At 33.9% G+C, this 18,622-nt stretch overlaps 1 protein-coding gene across 2 annotated transcripts in view; it reads left to right on the plus strand.

Annotated features, from left to right (window-relative positions):
* Positions 1–18,622, plus strand: part of AFG2A (AFG2 AAA ATPase homolog A) — a gene marked incomplete at its 5' end in the record, with an annotated part of 172,123 nt that overhangs the window by 40,133 nt on the left and 113,368 nt on the right. For both annotated transcript variants that reach the window (XM_080929327.1, XM_080929328.1), the window contains 4 exons: positions 6,145–6,354; positions 8,938–8,991; positions 13,525–13,604; positions 18,049–18,175. In XM_080929327.1, coding sequence (XP_080785453.1) covers positions 6,145–6,354; positions 8,938–8,991; positions 13,525–13,604; positions 18,049–18,175 — 471 coding nt within the window. The remainder of the gene's footprint in view (positions 1–6,144; positions 6,355–8,937; positions 8,992–13,524; positions 13,605–18,048; positions 18,176–18,622) is intronic.

Here is an 18,622-nt window from a genome sequence, read left to right on the forward strand (position 1 = left end):
TCATAGGTTTGTATGGATGTGTAATTGTGTAATTAAAATGTTCTGTTGGAGTGATTCTCTATGAAATCTTGAAAGATGTCATTTTCTTTGTGTAATTTTCTCTCACTTATCTGCTTATCAGGTTTTTTTTTTTTTTTTTTTTTTTTACTTCTAACCATATTAACATTAAAAAAAATTTTGAAGCCACATTAAGCAGAACAAGAGACAGAAAAAGAAAGGACCCAGTTAGGTTTGTAAGAGCTTTCTGCTAAGTAAGGTGACTAACATAAGACAGCCCTAGAAAGGTTAACATAGTATTATTTATTGAAAGATGAACTATTTAAAGCTAGTACTGTCTGAAGTTATGGTGGTAATCAGCCAGTTCCAGCACTTTATGATCTCATGGTGGCATTAATCCTTGTACACTCAGATTTTTCCACAACCTCCTCTGTGTCTTAAGACATTTTCTCCCTGCAAAAGTAAACTGTAAAGGCTTATATTATTTTTATGTTTTCTTAGCACACAGAAAGGGCTAATTTTTTTTAAGTGCTAAAATCAAAAGATGAAACTGGCTTGCCTTTAGTTTAAGGACTGTAGTGATTATAATAAAGAAACAACACAAGGAAGCCCAAAAGTGATGAATAATTATGATTGTTAAGGATTACTTTTGAAATTACAAATACAGTGACTTTATTTTTTGCCAGTGCAAAGCATAATGTGATTATCTCTCAGACATTTAAATATAGGAACACTTAGTAATTCTTGTATCCCAGCAAATGTAATTAATGTAATATATACTATCCTTAAGTCTCATAATGAATGAAGTGTTGTTATTTTTATTTTATAAACTAGGAAGCCATTTAAAGTGATAGAATATATGATCCAAAGTCACAATGAGTAGTCTGTCAGATTTAAATTTATTTTTTGCCATTATGAATTTAGAAAATAGTATGGTTAAAAGACACAAAACTTTCTAAAACGACATAAAAGACAGAATTTTGAATGTGTACTCAACCCCAGTGCTGTAGAAAGTCACATAGCTGCATGATTTTCTAAGAACAAAGCACATTTTATGATTGTCTATTTCAGCACTTTAGACTATCCACAAATAGAGAAGTCAGCTTTATGGCTGGCTTCTGTCACTAGCAAATGGGGCTTTCAGTGATATCTGCTCACCTCTTCCAAGTAGATGGTATTAGTAACCAAAGGCTATAAAGTATTTGTGACAACAACAGGACAGAAATACAGATGATTTAATTATAGTCTTTTATAATCTGACTATTCTTGTGTCAACTATCTTCATAATCAGGCAAGAAAGTGGAGATTACTATATTTTTAACATTCTAATATCTTTAAATAAGTCTTATACATGCAGTTTTAAATGACATACCTTCTCATGTTACATAATTGCAGAAAAGTTTCAAGATGGTTATTACTAGAGTTACAGATATTTATTTAGACTAAGACTGTATATCTTTGAGGTTACTTCTTAGCTTTTGTTTTGCAGAATGTAGATTTCTGAAGATAACTGGCCCTAGGGCTTATAAAAGATAATTTTTAAAAAGTGACTGCATTTTTCTCACTTGTTTCAGTCATAATACAGGTTAGGAAGAATTTAATGGTATCATAGTTATAGTAATAATTAGGGTCGGATGAGAGTAGTTTTATATTTTTATTTACAGGTTTGGGTTATAGAATAAGTCTGTTCACTGTAAGTATCATTTTCTATGACAACCTGACTTAATCATATGCATGCCCAATTATGAATAGGCATCAAATAATTAATGGTATTTTCTTTAAAATTTATTTAAAGGACAATAGTTGACTTTTGCACAACATATATCCAAAACAGGCTTGGACTCATCTATATGTTTATCCTAGTTCCAGATATGCCACAGGTTGTATTAGCAATAAAAGGGGATGTACTAAGTATTATAAGGAACCCAGAGGTTGGAGTGACAGATTATTAGAAAACTTTCTGAAAAGCAAACATGTTTAGGGTATATTGAATACAAAATTTTACTATAGATTATTGAGTTGCATTTTGTGAGATACTTTGTAGGCAGGAGAAAACAATCTTCCCTATTCATTTGGGGGAATAGAATTGAAAAATTTTAAAGCTTTTTTATTACAAAGCATGTTCTTCTCTATTTTTTTGTTTGTTTATGTACTAAATTGGCATAAGCACTTGTTTTGCTAACTGCTGAGATACGTAATGTATAAATAACTTGTGTTTCTAAGAATCTGCTGCTGGAATATGTTTCATTTTTGCAAGTTAAAGAAGCTGCTTCTCTGGCTTCCTTCTCTGCAGTGCTGCATGTCATACTCTATAGGACTTTTTTCTTTCTATTGAGAGTGTACACATGTGTGTGTATTGGGCACTCTGATGAGACCACCTTTCGGTGACTTGCTATCAGATTAACTGGGTTCAGTTCCTGAATCTTCTGTACTTTGTGATCCCTATTTCATTCTTTACTACCATTTTAAAAATTCTTCCCAGAAAAATTTTGTGGGAGATAAGGCTGTTAAAAATGGCATCTTTCCAGCTTACTGTTTAAAAAAGTAGGAAGTTCAAAAATTGATTCATAGGTAGTAGAAAGAGATTGGACCCAGCATGGACCCATCTTCCATGATACACTTTCTCCAACAAGGCCACACCTACTCCCAACATAATCATACCTTCCAACCCTTCTCAAATAGTGCCAGTCCTTGTGACTAAGCATTCAAATATGTGAGCCTATATAGGCCATTGATAATTAAACCACCACATAGGTAGACATAAAAACAAGTGCCTGCTTATGAACTTGGACTGGACTTGCTCATAAAAGTCCAGCTTTATTGATAAAATGGCTTTGTTATAGGTTTCCTATAGAACATTGCATGCCAACACTACCTACCAAGTTTCTACTCTATGTGTCTCATAGGTCTACAGTACAAACTGTATTCCAACACAGACTGCTACTAAAGTATCTAGTAGTGACTAGAGACTCAGAAAGCATAAGTAAAGCACGGGTTTAACCAGACCCAGACAGCTATGTCTTTGCTTTTATTTGAGCTTTTACTGACCTCAGCATATACTGTTACCCAATGTTACCCAAGCATGGGAAACATTGCTTTGTTTTGTTGAAATCTGGTATGCACATCAGCTGAGTGGTGGCATACTGTAGGAAGGCTAGGAGTCAGATCACTTCTCACTAATTAATGGTACTGTAGATAAACATCTCATTTTGGTGGCACTAAAAATGAGAAAATGGAAAACTAGCTTTATATATCAAGATACCCAAACTTTTTACACGTTTTAAGTTCATACTGTTCTTTTTAATTTTACTACCCCCACCCCCTTGCACTGTGTTGTTTCATGAATAAATCTTGTAGATTTCCTGGGAATGCAGATCGGACTATGTCTATATTAAAAGCTTCTAAAGACTTCTTAATGTGTTCAAAACCTATTGATTTGCTTTATTTAGCTCTAGGGTTCTCTGCCGTGTGACTCCATCATTTCCTCCTTTCCCCATCCTCATCTTTCTTGCTTCTTTCCTCCCTCTGCTCCTCCCTCTCTTTCCCCCCTTTTTGTTTTCACATCTTACCCTTCATTCAAGTGTTGGCTTTTAAATTACCTTTTAGCTTGAGTTAATGCTTTCTTTCTGGGAGCTCCTGGAGCTTTCTTCTGTTTTGTCTTTTAGTGTACTTTCTATTGTACACACACACACAATTGCAGTTCCTAGTTTTTCAAACTCTGTATGTATGTCTTCCTTGTTTTCTTTGTAAATCATCTGTTTCCTGAACTCCATTTATATGTAAATTTATAAAGAATATGTATTTTAAGTGTGGTGATACATGTCTTTAGTTATAGCAGTCTGAAGGCAAAGGCAGAGGGAGGTTGAACTCTATGGGTTCCAGCCTAGCCGGTCTACATAGAGAGTTCCAGAATAGCCAGGCTTTATGGTAAGGACTTCCCTCCCCCATTCCCCTACAAAAACTTAGCTTTGTTTCAGAGATGTTTCTTATGTGAGAAAAGAAGCAGGTTTGAAGATACTTCAACTATATTCTAAAGGCAAAGATCTCAAGGATTCACGAAACTATACCTTAAAATCAGTTTGTTAAATTTAATATTTTTTTAAACTAAAAATTGTTGGTATTTTGTGCAGTGTCAGTGTTTCAAGTCAAGTGGGTCAATCAAAGAGAGAGGGTCACTCAGAGATTTGGCAGCATGGCGGAATAGTTGAATATTTATTGATTATTACACAAATTTTTTTGTGCTGTTGGTTTTGTTGTTGTTTTTATTGTCATGGTCTTTTTGTTGTGTGTGTGTGTGTGTGTGTGTGTGTGTGTGTGTGTGTGTATGTGTGTGTATTAAAAAACGTTTCTTAAACAAAAGTCTCTAATATCTATATATGCTTCATAAAGGAGAAATCTCGCCCCTGTAACTTTAGTCTTCATTGTGCACTGTTTGCAGTACTCAATAATGCAAGACATTCCAGGTGTGCCAGGACTCTTGTGACCAAAGTCATGAAAAAGTGTAAAGCTCCTTTAGAAAAACAATTCCGTAGATAACAGAACACTAACTACTGTTCTCTAGTGTTTTCTTCGAGGTCAGCATGCTTTTAGAAAACAACTTTTCATTCTCATGTTTACCTACATACACTGACAAAAAATTATTTCATTCTATGTTTAACCTAGACATAATGATTATACTAGAATCCTACTACATATTTCCTTTCTCCTTTCTGGATGTGGAGGAAATAGGCCACATAGTTACAAAAGCAGCACTGGAATGCAAAGTGTAGTCCTGCACCCTATCATTTTGAGCTCTTGCTAGGACTTAAAACCTGTAACTCAGCTGCTGTGCCCTTTTGTTTGCCTCAGTAAAGCCTGCCTCATGAATAGTTGCTGGAAGTTCTCTGTCAGCTGAATCAGGTATGGGATGTGAATCTCACACTGTCATTTATTTATCTGTATGGCTTTGGACAGTTATTTTACTTCAGAACGTGGATACTAGCTTACTATTTTTCAACAAATGAGACAAACTTTAAAAACTCATCTAAATGGTTTAGCAATAAGTTACATCATTAAACAGTTTTATATAGGAATCAGTAATTATATAACAAGCAGAAATTAATTTTTTGTTTTGTTCTTTTATACTATGTAACTATTATGTGCTGCTAGTTTACTTGTAATTCTTGAATTTTTAAGGATCTTATTCTGTAACAGGTTAGTCTCCCATTGCTCATATTTTACTGATGACATGTTTTGTTTTTCTTAGCTTTCTGTCCTATGAAAATTTAAATTTAAACATGTTTTATTTTACAACAAAGTATTTAGAAAGGTGTGCATACCGTAGGGACAACCAACAGCCATCTTATTCTATTTAAGACCTATTGATTAGGAAGGAATTCATACCTGGAATTTATAAATTTATAAAGCCTACTACCTATGACTAGTGAGCCCAGAAGAGCCTACTCATACCATTTCCCTAGACCAATGTAACTTCTGAACATTACCCACAGGTAAGCATAACTCTTATCCCCCATCAAGGAAGCTTCATTTTGCAGGAGGCAGAGAACTTTACAAAAATCCATTACTCATCTCATCAAAATGTAGATAACACTTCATCATGGAGTGCCCCAAATATAACATCACAAAAGTGTCAACTAAGGTTCTGAGAAATTTTGCAAGATAGAGCAGAAAAATGCTGAGAGATGGAGAATCAGACTGCTTATTATGATCATTCTGATAGGTTATTTAATTCCAAGTGATCAGCCCTAAACACATACGAATTTAAACAACCACATGAACTCAACAAGTTGTATTTATAAATGTATGTGTGTGTGATGATAAGTAAAGAATAAGATGCAGTGAATTTGGGACGTATTAAGGATTTCTGGGAGGAGCTAGAGGATGGATGGGGGGAGAAATGATATAACTACTGCACTTATGCAAAATTTCCAATAAAGAATGAGTTGTTCTGTTGTCTCACTATTTTTACTTTGAACAGGAGTACTGTATTAACTCACTTAAGGTAAGCATCATAAAGAAGTTATTCTATACTTACAAGGAGCCTACTGACCTAATTCAGTGAAAATACATACTTAAAGAGGTTTTATTTGTCCTTTAAAGACAAATTACAATTAATGATAAGGGGGAAAAAAAACTTTTGTTTTGTAGGTATCCTGGTCAGATATTGGAGGACTGGAAAATATCAAATTGAAATTGAAACAGGCTGTGGAATGGCCCTTGAAACATCCTAAGTCTTTCAACAGAATGGGTATTCAGCCACCTAAAGGAGTTCTCTTGTATGGGCCACCTGGATGCTCAAAAACAATGATAGCAAAGGCTTTGGCCAATGAAAGTGGATTGAACTTTCTAGCTATAAAGGTAGGGTGCTGAAGTTTCAGTGGTTATTATTCTCTCTTTTAGCTTCATTCCCAACATCCTGTATGGTATCTGTTTCATAAGAAACAGTTGCTTTTTATTTATTTATTTATTTTAGATAGATGATAGTAAAATATCATCAGAGAAGAAATAAGTTGGCGCAAATACCCAGCTTAAGTAGAATCAGTGTGGTATACTCAAAATTCTAAACAGATATATCTTTCTTTATCCCCCTTCCCCAAATGAATGATTGGGAAGTAAATATTTTTGACAAGAACAGTTTTCTTCCCTTTTGTGCCAGTCCCTGGCGTTTTTAGAGCTTCTACTTGCCTGCAGCTGACTCGCACTTGCTGTCTGTTTTTCTGCTTGTGCCATCAAGTCTGTTTATACAGTGGATTAAGTTATGTTAATATTTCTGCTAACAGTGCTAAGATACTGATGTTTTATTTAGTAGAAAAGAACACAAAATCAACATAGTCTTCTTTTAATATTGATATTGAATTGCCTTCTTTAGAACCATTACCTATAAAAGAATAAGGATTTTTCCCTACATTCTCTAACTCTTCTTTAACTAGATGATTAAAAAGCAGTGTATAATATACCTGGATTTTGAAAGGTCACTATAAGTATTTTATACCCTTTAATTTTATGGATAGTGTTTACCAGAATAACAGGACTAATACTAAATTGGTCTGTACATAAAAACAGTTACTCCATCAGTTTCCTCTCTGTTCTTTGTCAGGTCACAAGCTGCCTAATTGATTGCCCTAAACTGAATAGAATCTGTATAGAAATTTCTTACTGTATCCTGCTCTAATAATAAACCCATAGTGCTCATTGCTTGAAGCTTATTTGATTCACATTTGAAATGCCTTTCTGTGGTCATGTTTAAGAAATTGTAAAGTAGCACATGTCAATTAAAAGCACTTTTGGCATGCATAAAAGGACAGTCTTTATTCTTCATCATACTGCTGGACTATAGAAATAATCTTGCCAGATGAAATCATACAAAATAATCTTACTAATCAGGGGGGAGGTTAGGAATGTAACACCATCCTTACATTTTCTTTCAAACACTGCTTGAACATGTACAAGGTAAGTACTTCTTTAGTCTTAGAGTAGCTTCTTTGTTGCCTTTGCTCCTAGTCTTTTTCTTCCTGGTCCTCTACCCACACCTTCACACTTAATGAAGCTTCCACTTAATGAAGACTTTACAAAATTTTTTTAATCTATTTATATTACTACATTTTGTGATTTTTCCCCCCCCAGGTTTTGTTTCTGTTGCTATAATTAGTGCATTAGTGATACACTTCATGCGTTTCCTTGTGTATAGGTAACAGTCTTCTTAGAGTACCTAGAAGTTATGACCATTGTTTATGTCCTCAATAGTACTAAATTTAAAATTGCAGGTTTTTGTTACACATTATTGAACTGTTTTCAGTATATCATGAGTCTTTTTAATATATTGAAGCCTGGGTTTGCTCCCCAACGTTTACAGCACTGATATTGTAGGTGGCTTTAAATATTTCACAGAAAAGAGCTTTTTAAAATTGTAACCAATTTTTAAACGAAATCCAATTTGCAGCTAATTTTGGTTTAGACTTTTAATTATGACTTTCACATTTTTAAGGAATTTTTTTCCCAAAAAAAAGAGTAAAAATAAAATGTGAGCCTGTTATTTATAGAACCCAAAATATATAAATAATTAAATATTGTGTTATTTTTAAAGTAATTTCTGCTTGCACAGACAGGCCAGGAATTCTCTTTATAAAGCTCATTAGTACAATTTGATAGAGTTTGATTTCTCTCGTAGAATATCTGAAGACAAGAAAGAAATAGACAGATAACTAAAAGGTGGTTTGGACTTGGACAGCAGAAAGTAGCCAGGCACTAGAGCTGTATCACAGGGGTGGTTATGGGAGGGTGATTCTGGAGTAGTTAACAAAGAAGGTGGTCCTGGGACTCCTGGCAAGGATAGTGACTAAGAAATGCCTCTATGATCTAGTCATATTGAGTGTAGTGTTGACAGCAGAAACATTTGCAGACTTTGAGGAAATATCATATATTGTATGAATCTTGCTCTGTTTGCTTAGTTTTTAAAGTTTGTCAGAACTGAAAGAACATTTTTGATATCTTTTTATCTGATAGGGCTATTAATCTAATAGATTTAGGTATAAACTAAAAAAACAGATGTGATTAGACCTAGGAATTTTCTACATGTGTGACTTCTTTGTTGGTCTTCTCAATTAGCCTGTTCTATCGTTGGTGCCTATACATTTTCTGGTATAAAACTATATATTATAAAACTATTCATAAGTGGATAATCACGTATAGAACAAGGTATTATAAAATGTGTTTTGTTACAACACTTTTTTCTTACTTTTTTGTGACTTTAGAACATTTGGCTTTAATCTTTTAGGTATAAATAACACCCAGAGGAAGTAAGCATGCTAAAGGAATTAATTTAAGTAAATTATTTTTTGGCTTGTTTTCTTTAGTCTATTTTTTCCCTTAATAAAAAGAAAATATAGCTGACTGTATGAAGACACTGAGCCATAGTTTTCTTTTTTTTTTTTTTTTCTTCAGGGGCCCGAATTAATGAATAAGTATGTTGGTGAATCTGAAAGAGCAGTTAGAGAGGTAAGAAGATTACACCATGAGAGAAGCACTTCTAGCCTTCTGGTAGTTTCTATTAAATTTGGGTAATGGAAAGTAGTCTGATTTTTCTTCAAGCAAATACTGTTTTATTTGTTAAAATGCGATTTTGAGTACTCTTTAGTATTTTGTGTTTGTTCTTATCTATTATACTATCTTAACTTTTATTTTTACCCAAAATTACTTTTAAGTTTTATTACTTTCCCCCTTCTTTAATGTTTGTGAAAGAAATATTTGTCTTTATGAAGGGCAGTAAATCTGTGTATAGGATTTTAAGCCTTTACATTAAATAGAGTTGTTTTGTTGTTTTGTTGGTTTTTTTTAATCTTGAATAAGCCTCATATTTGAAAATTTCCATTTTACTGACTTGACCTTACTATTGCCTGGTGGTTTAGATGATGTTTTTTCCTTCTGTCTGCTAATTTTTTTTTTTTTTTTTTTTTTTTTTTTTACTTTTTTAAAAATTGGATATTTTATGTATTTACATTTTAAAGGTTTTTGCCTTTCCCAGCTTCCCCCCTGGAAGTCCCTCTTGTTTTCCTGGCATCAGGGACTTGTTGGTGGCTACTCCCATTTTCCCACCCTCCATTTCTACACACCTCTGTTCAAATTCCTGACCCTCTGTATATCATTCTTGTCTGCCTCCTTTTTCCCCCCTCTTCCTCCTCTTGGCTTCACAAGTCCCTCCCACTCTCTACCTCCCTTGAGTATTTAGTTCCTCCCTCTAGGAAAGACTGAAGCATCCACATTTTGGCCTTCCTTCATCTTGAACTTCATATGGTCTATGAATTGTACCTTGGGTATTCTAAACTTTTGGGCTCGTGTCCACTTATCAGTGAGTGCATATCATGTGTGTTCTTTTGTGACTGGGTTACCTTACTCAGGATATTTTCTACTTTCATCCATTTGCCTAAGAATAATGCTAGTTCCTGACTATTAATGCTTCTTCATTCTAGCTGTTGGGCCATTGAATGTTTTTAGCTGCTTTGTCAAAGATCAAGTGACCATAGGTGTGTGGGTTCATTTCTGGGTCTTCAATTCTATTCCATTGATCTATCTGACTGTCTGTATCAATACCATGCAGTTTTTATCACAATTGATCTGTAATACAGCTTGAGGTTAGAGATGGTGATTTTCCTCAGTAGTTTTTTATTGTTGAGAATGGTTTTTGCTATCCTGTTTTTTTTTTTTTTTTAATTTCAAATGAAATTGCAAATTGCTCTTTCTAACTCTATGAAGAAATTGAGTTGGAATTTTGATGAGGATTGCATTGAAATTGTAGATTGCCTTAGGTAAGATGGCCATTTTTACCATGTTGATCCTTCCCATCCATGAGCATTGGAGATCTTTTCATCTTCTGAGGTCTTCTTCAGTTTTCTTCTTCAGAGACTTGAAGTTCTTGTCATACCGGTCCTTTACTTGCTTGGTTAGGGTCACACCAAGGTATTTTATATTCTTTGTAAGAGTGTTAATTCTCTTCATTTCTTTTTTGGCTTGTTTGTCCTTCAAGTAGAGGAAGGTTACTGATTAGAGTTAATTTTCTATTCAGCCACTTTGCTGAAGTTGTTTATCAGCTGTAGGAGTTCTCTAGTGGAAGTTTTGGGATCACTTAAGTATACTATCATGTCATCTGCAAATAGTGATATTTTAACTTCTTCCTTTCCAATTCGTATCCCTTTGACCTCTTTTTGTTGTCTGATTGCTGTGGCTAGTACTTCCAGTACTATATTGAAAATAGGTAAGGAGAGAGTGGGCAGCCTTGTCTAGTCCCTGATTTTAGTGGGATTGCTTCAAGTTTCTCACCATTTAGTTTGATGTTGGTTACTGGTTTGCTATATATTGCTTTTACAGTGTGTAAGTATGAGTCTTGAATTCCTTTCCAAGACTTTTAACATGAAGAGGTGTTGAATTTTGTCAAATGCTTTCTCAGCATCTAGTGAGATGGTCGTATTTTTTGTTTGTTTGTTTGTTTGTTTTGTTTTGTTTTAGTTTGTTTATATAGTGGATGACGTTGATGCATTTCTATATATTAAACCTTCCTTGCATCCCTGGGATGAAGCCTATTTGATTATAGTGAATGATCTTTTGAATGTGTTCTTGGATTCGGTTTGCAAGAATTTTATTGAGTATTTTTGCATCAATGTTCATGAGGGAAATTGGTCTAAAGTTCTCTTTCTTTGTATAGTCTTTGTGTGGTTTAGGAATGAGCATAATATTGGCTTCAGAGAATAAGTTGGATTGTATTCCCTCTGTTTCTATTTTGTGGAATAGTTTGGAGAATATTGGTATTAGGTCTTCTATGAAAGTCTGATAGAATTCTGCACTAAATCCAGCAGGTCCGGGCCTTTTTTTGGCGGGGGGTTGGGAGGTTTTTGATGACTGCCTCTATATCTTTAGGGGTTATGGGACTGTTTAGATGGTTTATCTGTTAATTTGGATACTCTCTGTGTGCCCTCTATTTAGTCTGGCTAAGTGGTTATCTGTCTTGTTGATATTTCTCAAAAACCAGCTCTTGGTTTTTTGTTTTGTTTTGTTTTTTGTTTTTTTTTTTTTTTTTTTTTTTTTTGTAAAATTTCTTTTGCTTCTATTTGGTTGATTTCAGCTCTAAGTTTGATTATTTCCTGAAGTCTACTCCTCTTGGGTGTATCTGCTTATTTTTGTTCTAGAGCTTTCATGTGTTCTGTTGAGCTGTTAGTGTATGCTCTCTCTAGTTTCTTTTTGGAGGCACTCAGAGCTATGCGTTTTCCTATTAGCAGTGCTTTCATTGTATCTCACAAGTTTGGGTATTTTGTGCCTTCATTTTCATTAAATTCTAAAAAGTCTTTGAATTTTTTTTTTATTTCTTCTTTGACCAAGCTATCATTGAGTAGAACATTGTTTAGCTTCCATATATATGTGGGCTTTTTGTTTTTGTTGTTACTGAAGACCTATACTATGTATTGGGTTCCAGGTATCAGGCCAAATTTTTTTTAATAACAGGTAAGTTTATTATTACATATTCATTAGTGGGGCTTTCAACACCACTTGAAACATGCATATCACCCTAGAGATCAGTTTTCCAGTGTTTGTTGCATACACATTACTGCAAAGCCATTATAAATTACTGAAGAGATATTTGGTTAAGAAGAAATAAACAATAAATCACACTGCCCATACAAATCAACTCTTGTTACCAGAGGAGAGTTGAATGGTATTTATATGGTAATTCCTATGTTAGCTGGAAAACATCATGGATATACTTCATAATTCTTTACTATTGGTGCAATTGTATATGTTTTTGCAAATAGTTTCATTATTGTAGCAGGTAGTTTGGTACAAAGTTATACTCAATTTATAAAAGTCTGACAAACCTCTATATTTTAAATTAAACCAATTACCAATGAAAAAACATAAGTTTTTGTAAAATCTGTTAGATATTAAAAAACAAAAACAGAAAAACTTGTTTCATTTTGAGATATTTTCTTTATTTCTTCCACAATCTGATCTTGATCTTGATAGTGATGGCCACTCCACTGAGAATGAAAGCTTGTTCACGAGGAACACGGTTCTATCATGACTAACAGCTATTCTCTTATAGATTCAAAAATACAGCACCTTAAAAAAAATCTAGCAAAGCTCACTCCAATTGTACTTGCATTACATAGTAATGATTAATCTAATCTACCTGAAGGCAAACCCAAAGAAAAAAACCAAAAACAATACTCAGTATTCTTTTTGTGCCAAAACAAGGACAGAATAACAGCAATCTTATCCCTGAAAAGCCTGTGGTATTTGTATCAAAAGAAACAGCCTGTCTGCTCCACATGGTTAAACGTCTGGTTTATCAGGAAGCATTCCAGGGAATTCCAACACAGCAGTAGGGCACATGGTTAACTAGTTTTTCCAGATGTATTTTTGACTACTTTCTAGAAAGACTGATTTGCAGTGGCTCTTGTTGACACTGTTCGAGGAGAGGCACGGACAAAGCCAGATGGTGGGTTCTTAGGAATCTTCTTTACTAGATGAGTTACCCTTTTTTTTTTTTTTTTTGTTCATCCTGAGAACATGCTAACAGCAACATATCTACTTTACACAGGGAAATCAAGTCCTCTTTCTTGTCTATTTCTTGTCTAGATGGTCCCTGTGGCACTTAACATGGGCCAAATGTTTTATGCATTGTCTGTTATTTATTTCCTAATCTTCTGAGCTCCGTTTGTATTATTACCATCATTTTTTGAATGTGAAAGTTAGGTTCGAATAAGTAAATTTGTCTGCTTAGTAGAGCTGGGTTTAATGGGGTTTCTTTGATTACTTAACTGGTCTTCCTCCTGTATTATATTTATTGGTAGTCTGTTGACCACTTAGGAAATTACTTTAAATCAGTACAGTGTTTGGGTACATGTTAAAAGTTATAAATAAAGTAATCACAGGCTGGTAGTTTTCTGTATGATAGATTTGATCTTAAATTTTTGTAATCTTAAAACTTTGTAATTTCCTGTCATTTGCTAATCTGGTCTGCTATGGCATTCTTTCCACTAGATATTCCGTAAAGCAAGAGCAGTGGCTCCTTCTATTATCTTTTTTGACGAACTTGATGCCTTGGCTGTTGAAAGAGGCAGGTAAGAAATGTTAAACATTAGCATATTAAATAGTAGCAAGTCATCTTCCATGCAAAAGTAATCTATTACTCTACTTTTTTCTTGAAACAATTTTTATATCTGTTGTAGTAAATATTAAAAAATAAAAGATATAAAAGGTTTATCCTAAGATCTCAATCCTCGGGCCCGACCCTGATATGGAGCCGTGCACACCTCTGTCGATTGTCCAGAGCCACCTTGTCCGAGCCGCCCTCATGGCCCAACTCTGTCAGAGCCAACTTCCTATCAGTTCTCTGCCTCTTTCCAGGGGTGTTTCGTTACCCCAAAATCCCACATTAATACAACTCTACAGCCTTTTCATTCAGGCTTATATATTCAACTTTCAATCCATAAACCTTCTACACAACAAGATTATATCAAATAGACAAAGATATAAACTGGCCTTCTATAAGAGATACTAAACCTATAAAATCCTTAATGTTCATAGCTATTTAACGCCAATCAATCTCAACTGGGTCTAGTTGGTCCTTGGGAACCTCCAAGTTGCCACAACCTCTACCCTCTGTCTTCTGACCTCCTCAGACCTCTCAGCCCTCTCCACCTCCCTCGCCCCACCCAGTCACTGGCTTTCCTTTATTTTACTAATTAAAATTGGAAGGTTCAGTTGAAGTCACCTCAAGAGTATGTGACTAAGCACCCCTTCTTGGGGAAGTGGAATTAACATTAAAATACAAACAGTTTCAAAACAGTGTGTGTGTGTGTGTGTGTGTGTGTGTGTGTGTGTGTGTGTGTGTGTGTGTGTGTGTGTGTGTATGTGCAGTTAACTTCTCTTTTACCCATTTAGTTCATCTGATCACTTTGTATAATCATTTCCTATACAACTTGAAAAAATACTGATAAAATTGAAGCATTTGAGTTAACTTAGTTATGTACAAAGGTCTTTTAGTGCTATATACTAGAAATAATTTCATGTTTCTAGCTTTGTGTTAAAACAGAAAGATCTCATCCTAAAGCAACTTTAATCTAAAAATTCTGGGAGAGGAAAAAAGATATTATTTAAATTTTTGAGTTTTTTAAAATAAATGTCTCACAATAAAATAGAAGGTAAATTATCTAAAATGACTGGACTGAAAGTGCTTTAAAATTTTAGAAAACTTTCTTTAAATTTTGGGATGTTTGCTTGACCCTTGCTGTCGAGATGCTCAAAGGGCTTTAAGTACTAGAACATTTCACATGTTAGTGTGATATAGTCAGTTTTCCAGTAGTTACCTTAATAATCATACTAGCGATTTTTCTTTGAAAGTAGATTTCAGTACATTATTTCTGTACTTTTTCTTTTGGTGCTGGGAATTACCAGCTGGGGAGTTTGGGCTTGCTGTTCATGCGCTCTACCCCCTGAGCTGAATCTCTGGCTCAGCCAATGTTTTCTATAACAGGATTAGTTAGTACACTTCCTAAATTTCTTTTATATTTAGTTCTTTGTTGCTGTCATGCAAAGATATCCCCAGTAGATACATAATAGTGGAAAAAATGGTTGGCTAGCCACATTGTTTGTATGATTTGCCAGTTTTTGTTTTATTCTGTGTTATATTGCTCTTTTGGTTATATTAAATTTCTCATCCCATTATTTGTCTTTTGAGAATAATTTAGACAGAGGTTTTGACTTGTGAAAGGAAAGAGAAATTACTGTATTAGAAGTGTCTGGCTTTAATATTTTTTGTTGCTGAATGCTTTTCAAATGCTGTATTGCCTTTCTCTAGCAGATAGTAAAATTTTATGATGTTTTAGTGATTTTAATATTTGTATTTAATTAAATATTTGTATTTAAGATTTTTGGCTTTGATTTTTTAGGATGTCAGTTTTGTAGTTTTTGTTTTCTACAAATGTTTTGAAAGTTAACCAGGATGTTTTCAAGGCTTATGAAATGTTTTCACCAGGTTATTCTTAAACTAGGTCTTCGTGGTTTTGTGGAAATAAAGAACAAAAATTATATATATAAAATTAGGATCCAAGAGTTCCCCTCTTAATTTTAATATTAAACTACCATTTGTTTTTATAACAAATTGTAATTAGATATTTATCTCTTCTATGTGGATGTAATAAAGATGTAAATAATAATTTTTAATATATGTGCTGTAGTTAATAATACTAAGTGATTTTCTGCATATAATAGTATAGATTCACAAAATTTTAAATCTAATAGGACACATACATAGCTTTTTAAATCAGTTCCCTACTACAATTATCAAATCCTCAAGAGAGCCATGTTTCTTTCATCCTCTTGTAAGTTTTTCAGCACAGTGCACACAGGTACACAACTGAATAATCAAAATATTGACTGATAATAAGAATATAGGCTACAGAGTCAAAGGGACTGTTTATTTTGATTCAGTCTGGTAAAACTTGGGGGAAGAGTCTAGCTTCTGCTCATAGTATTTGAGCATACCATATTATTGGTAAATAGATTTTCTGTTTATAATATTTGTTTTGTAATGAGTCTTAAAAGCTTTGCAATAATTCACCCTGACAGTGGGCTCAGAAGAGAATAGTGTGCTAAGCAAAGCTGAACAACCAAATAGGAGCAATGAAGAAAGCCAGGTGTTTCTGTGCAAATTAAATTGAGAAAGAAATAAGCCGAAGCTGAAAACCTTGTCATTTGTGCTTATGATACAAGGTGATGGGTGCTTTCTGTATATAGCTGCTAGTAACAGAACAGGACAGGACAAGGGCAGAAAGGAAATGAAGACTGTGCTCTTAAAAACTTACGTTTGTGTTATTTTTAATTGTGTGTATGTGTGTTTGTGTCTGTCTGTGGGTATGTGCATGTTAGTTACAAGCAGTTGTGAGCCACCTGACACGGGCACTGGTCTCCTTCATAAGAACAGTAGTGCAAGCTCTGAAAATTCTCAATTTTCTTCAACTGGAGCAACACAGTTCTTGAGCTGATGAGAAAACATTTTGAAAATGATGGCTGCTAATCATGAATATTACTAATTCATTTTGTAGAAAAGGCATCTTATTAATTTATTACTTTATGCTCAAGGGCCATTCTTTTACACTTAAAAATACTTTTTTTTCAGTAGAGAAATCTAATACTGCTTTTTTGTTTGTTTTTAAGTTGATAAGTACTCAAGTTACTAGGTCCAAATGTTATGTCGACCAATCTAATCACTTACAGGTTATGATCCTGGATTATCGCATACAGATACTGGGTAGAATTCTCCTTCTAAAAATCTAAGTCCTTTGTGAAAAAATCCCCCAAGATTTTTTTTTTTTTTTTAATTAAGTGAAGCGAGCTGTTGGTATAGATCCAAGAAGCCAAAGCAATAGGGTTTTTTATTTATATATATATATATAACAGTTTATATATATATATATATATATATATATATATACACAGTTTATTTCCTGGGTAAAGCATTTTTGTATCTAAGTATACATTCTTATAAGATGCTACCGAAAATATTTTCAGGTTTGGAGGAATTTTTTAAAATTCATTTTTACATTGTAAAACTTTCTGAAAAATATATGTAAATCACAGCTATTTAAAATAAACCATTCCTTGAAAACTCACAAGGAGCCAAGATACTATATTTGAACATGAAATAAACTAGAAGATTATATAAAGAACTCTATAAATATATGACAAATATATGGTATACTTAAACACCTAGGAACTAAGGGCTTTTGATCATATATTTAACTTAGGGTGATATTTCAGTCATTCCTGGTTAGCTGTCCTGTAGGGATTAGGCCTTAGGCTCTCCATATACATTCTGATCTTGGAGATTTTAAATACTGCACAGGATCACTTGAAATTAAAACTTGGCATCAGCAGTTACATACAACACCTCATGTCCACTTGAAAGTTGTGGATAAGAGGATCTTGTGGATGGTCAGTCAAGACTTGGGGGCTTGTACTGTACGTGGAAATCTGAGTTCTGTTAACTATGCTGCATGCTGGTTATGCTCCGTGCTCTGTTACAGGAGCTAACGTAAAGGTAGCATTCATCCCATGGTAAAGGATAAACCCTGTGTTCTTTTCTATCCTTTTAAGCACATTTCACAACATACTCACAATGCTTTTTCATTTCACAGATTATGATTATGAATGTTGTTCGGCAAAAAAAATGCTGCCTATCTCTGTAAATGTGTAGCAGATAAATTTTGGCTAATTTTAGTTCTTTGTATGTTTGATGAACTGGTTGAAGTAACCTTATGTCTCACTTTCTAGTCCTGTTTTCATTTTTCATTTTAGTGTCAGAAAAATCAACATGATTAATGATTAGGAAAGGGAATTATTTTGGATATAATTTTTGATATAATAATTCAATTACTAATGAATTATTAGGCGTACATTTGCAATCAGATACATTGTTTTCTTGTAAAATAAAGAAATTTTAAAATATTAAATGTGGTATTTAGGGAGACAGAAAGATTTTTAAAACCTTTTTAAAAATACTAGTTCTTCAGGTGCTGGGAATGTTGCAGACCGTGTTTTGGCTCAGCTATTAACAGAAATGGATGGGATTGAACAACTTAAAAATGTGACAGTTTTGGCAGCTACTAATCGCCCGGATAGAATAGATAAGGTAAGAAGAAAATTATATGTATGTTGTAAAACCAAGAAACAGGTTATTGGATTTATGTCTTTTTTTTTTTTTTAAGTTTGTTTTTGTTGCGTTGCTTTTTTAGATTTTCATTAAGAAAATGCCAGGAGATGTGGAATGAGCTCACTGTTTTGTTACCTAGTGCAAATTTACTACCTTTTGATACGGACAACAGAAATCTTATGTACTTAGCAAGCCAGTGTCCCAAGGTTCAAGCGAGTTACAGGACAAGTTTTGACTGTTCTTGACTCATTTCCACTGCTGTGTAGGGCACTTGAAAAATCTGGTTCCGGGTTCCATTCTCAGGCAGCTGTAACCAGTGCCATGGAGAGTCTGAGAACATTCTTTCTGAGTGAAGAACTAGGTTTGGACTGGACTAGCCAGCTTCTTACTAATCAGGACACCATACCCTTTTAATTACAAGGAGAA

Source organism: Micromys minutus (assembly GCF_963924665.1).
Source record: "Micromys minutus genome assembly, chromosome: 15".
Taxonomy (NCBI): Eukaryota; Metazoa; Chordata; class Mammalia; order Rodentia; family Muridae; genus Micromys; species Micromys minutus.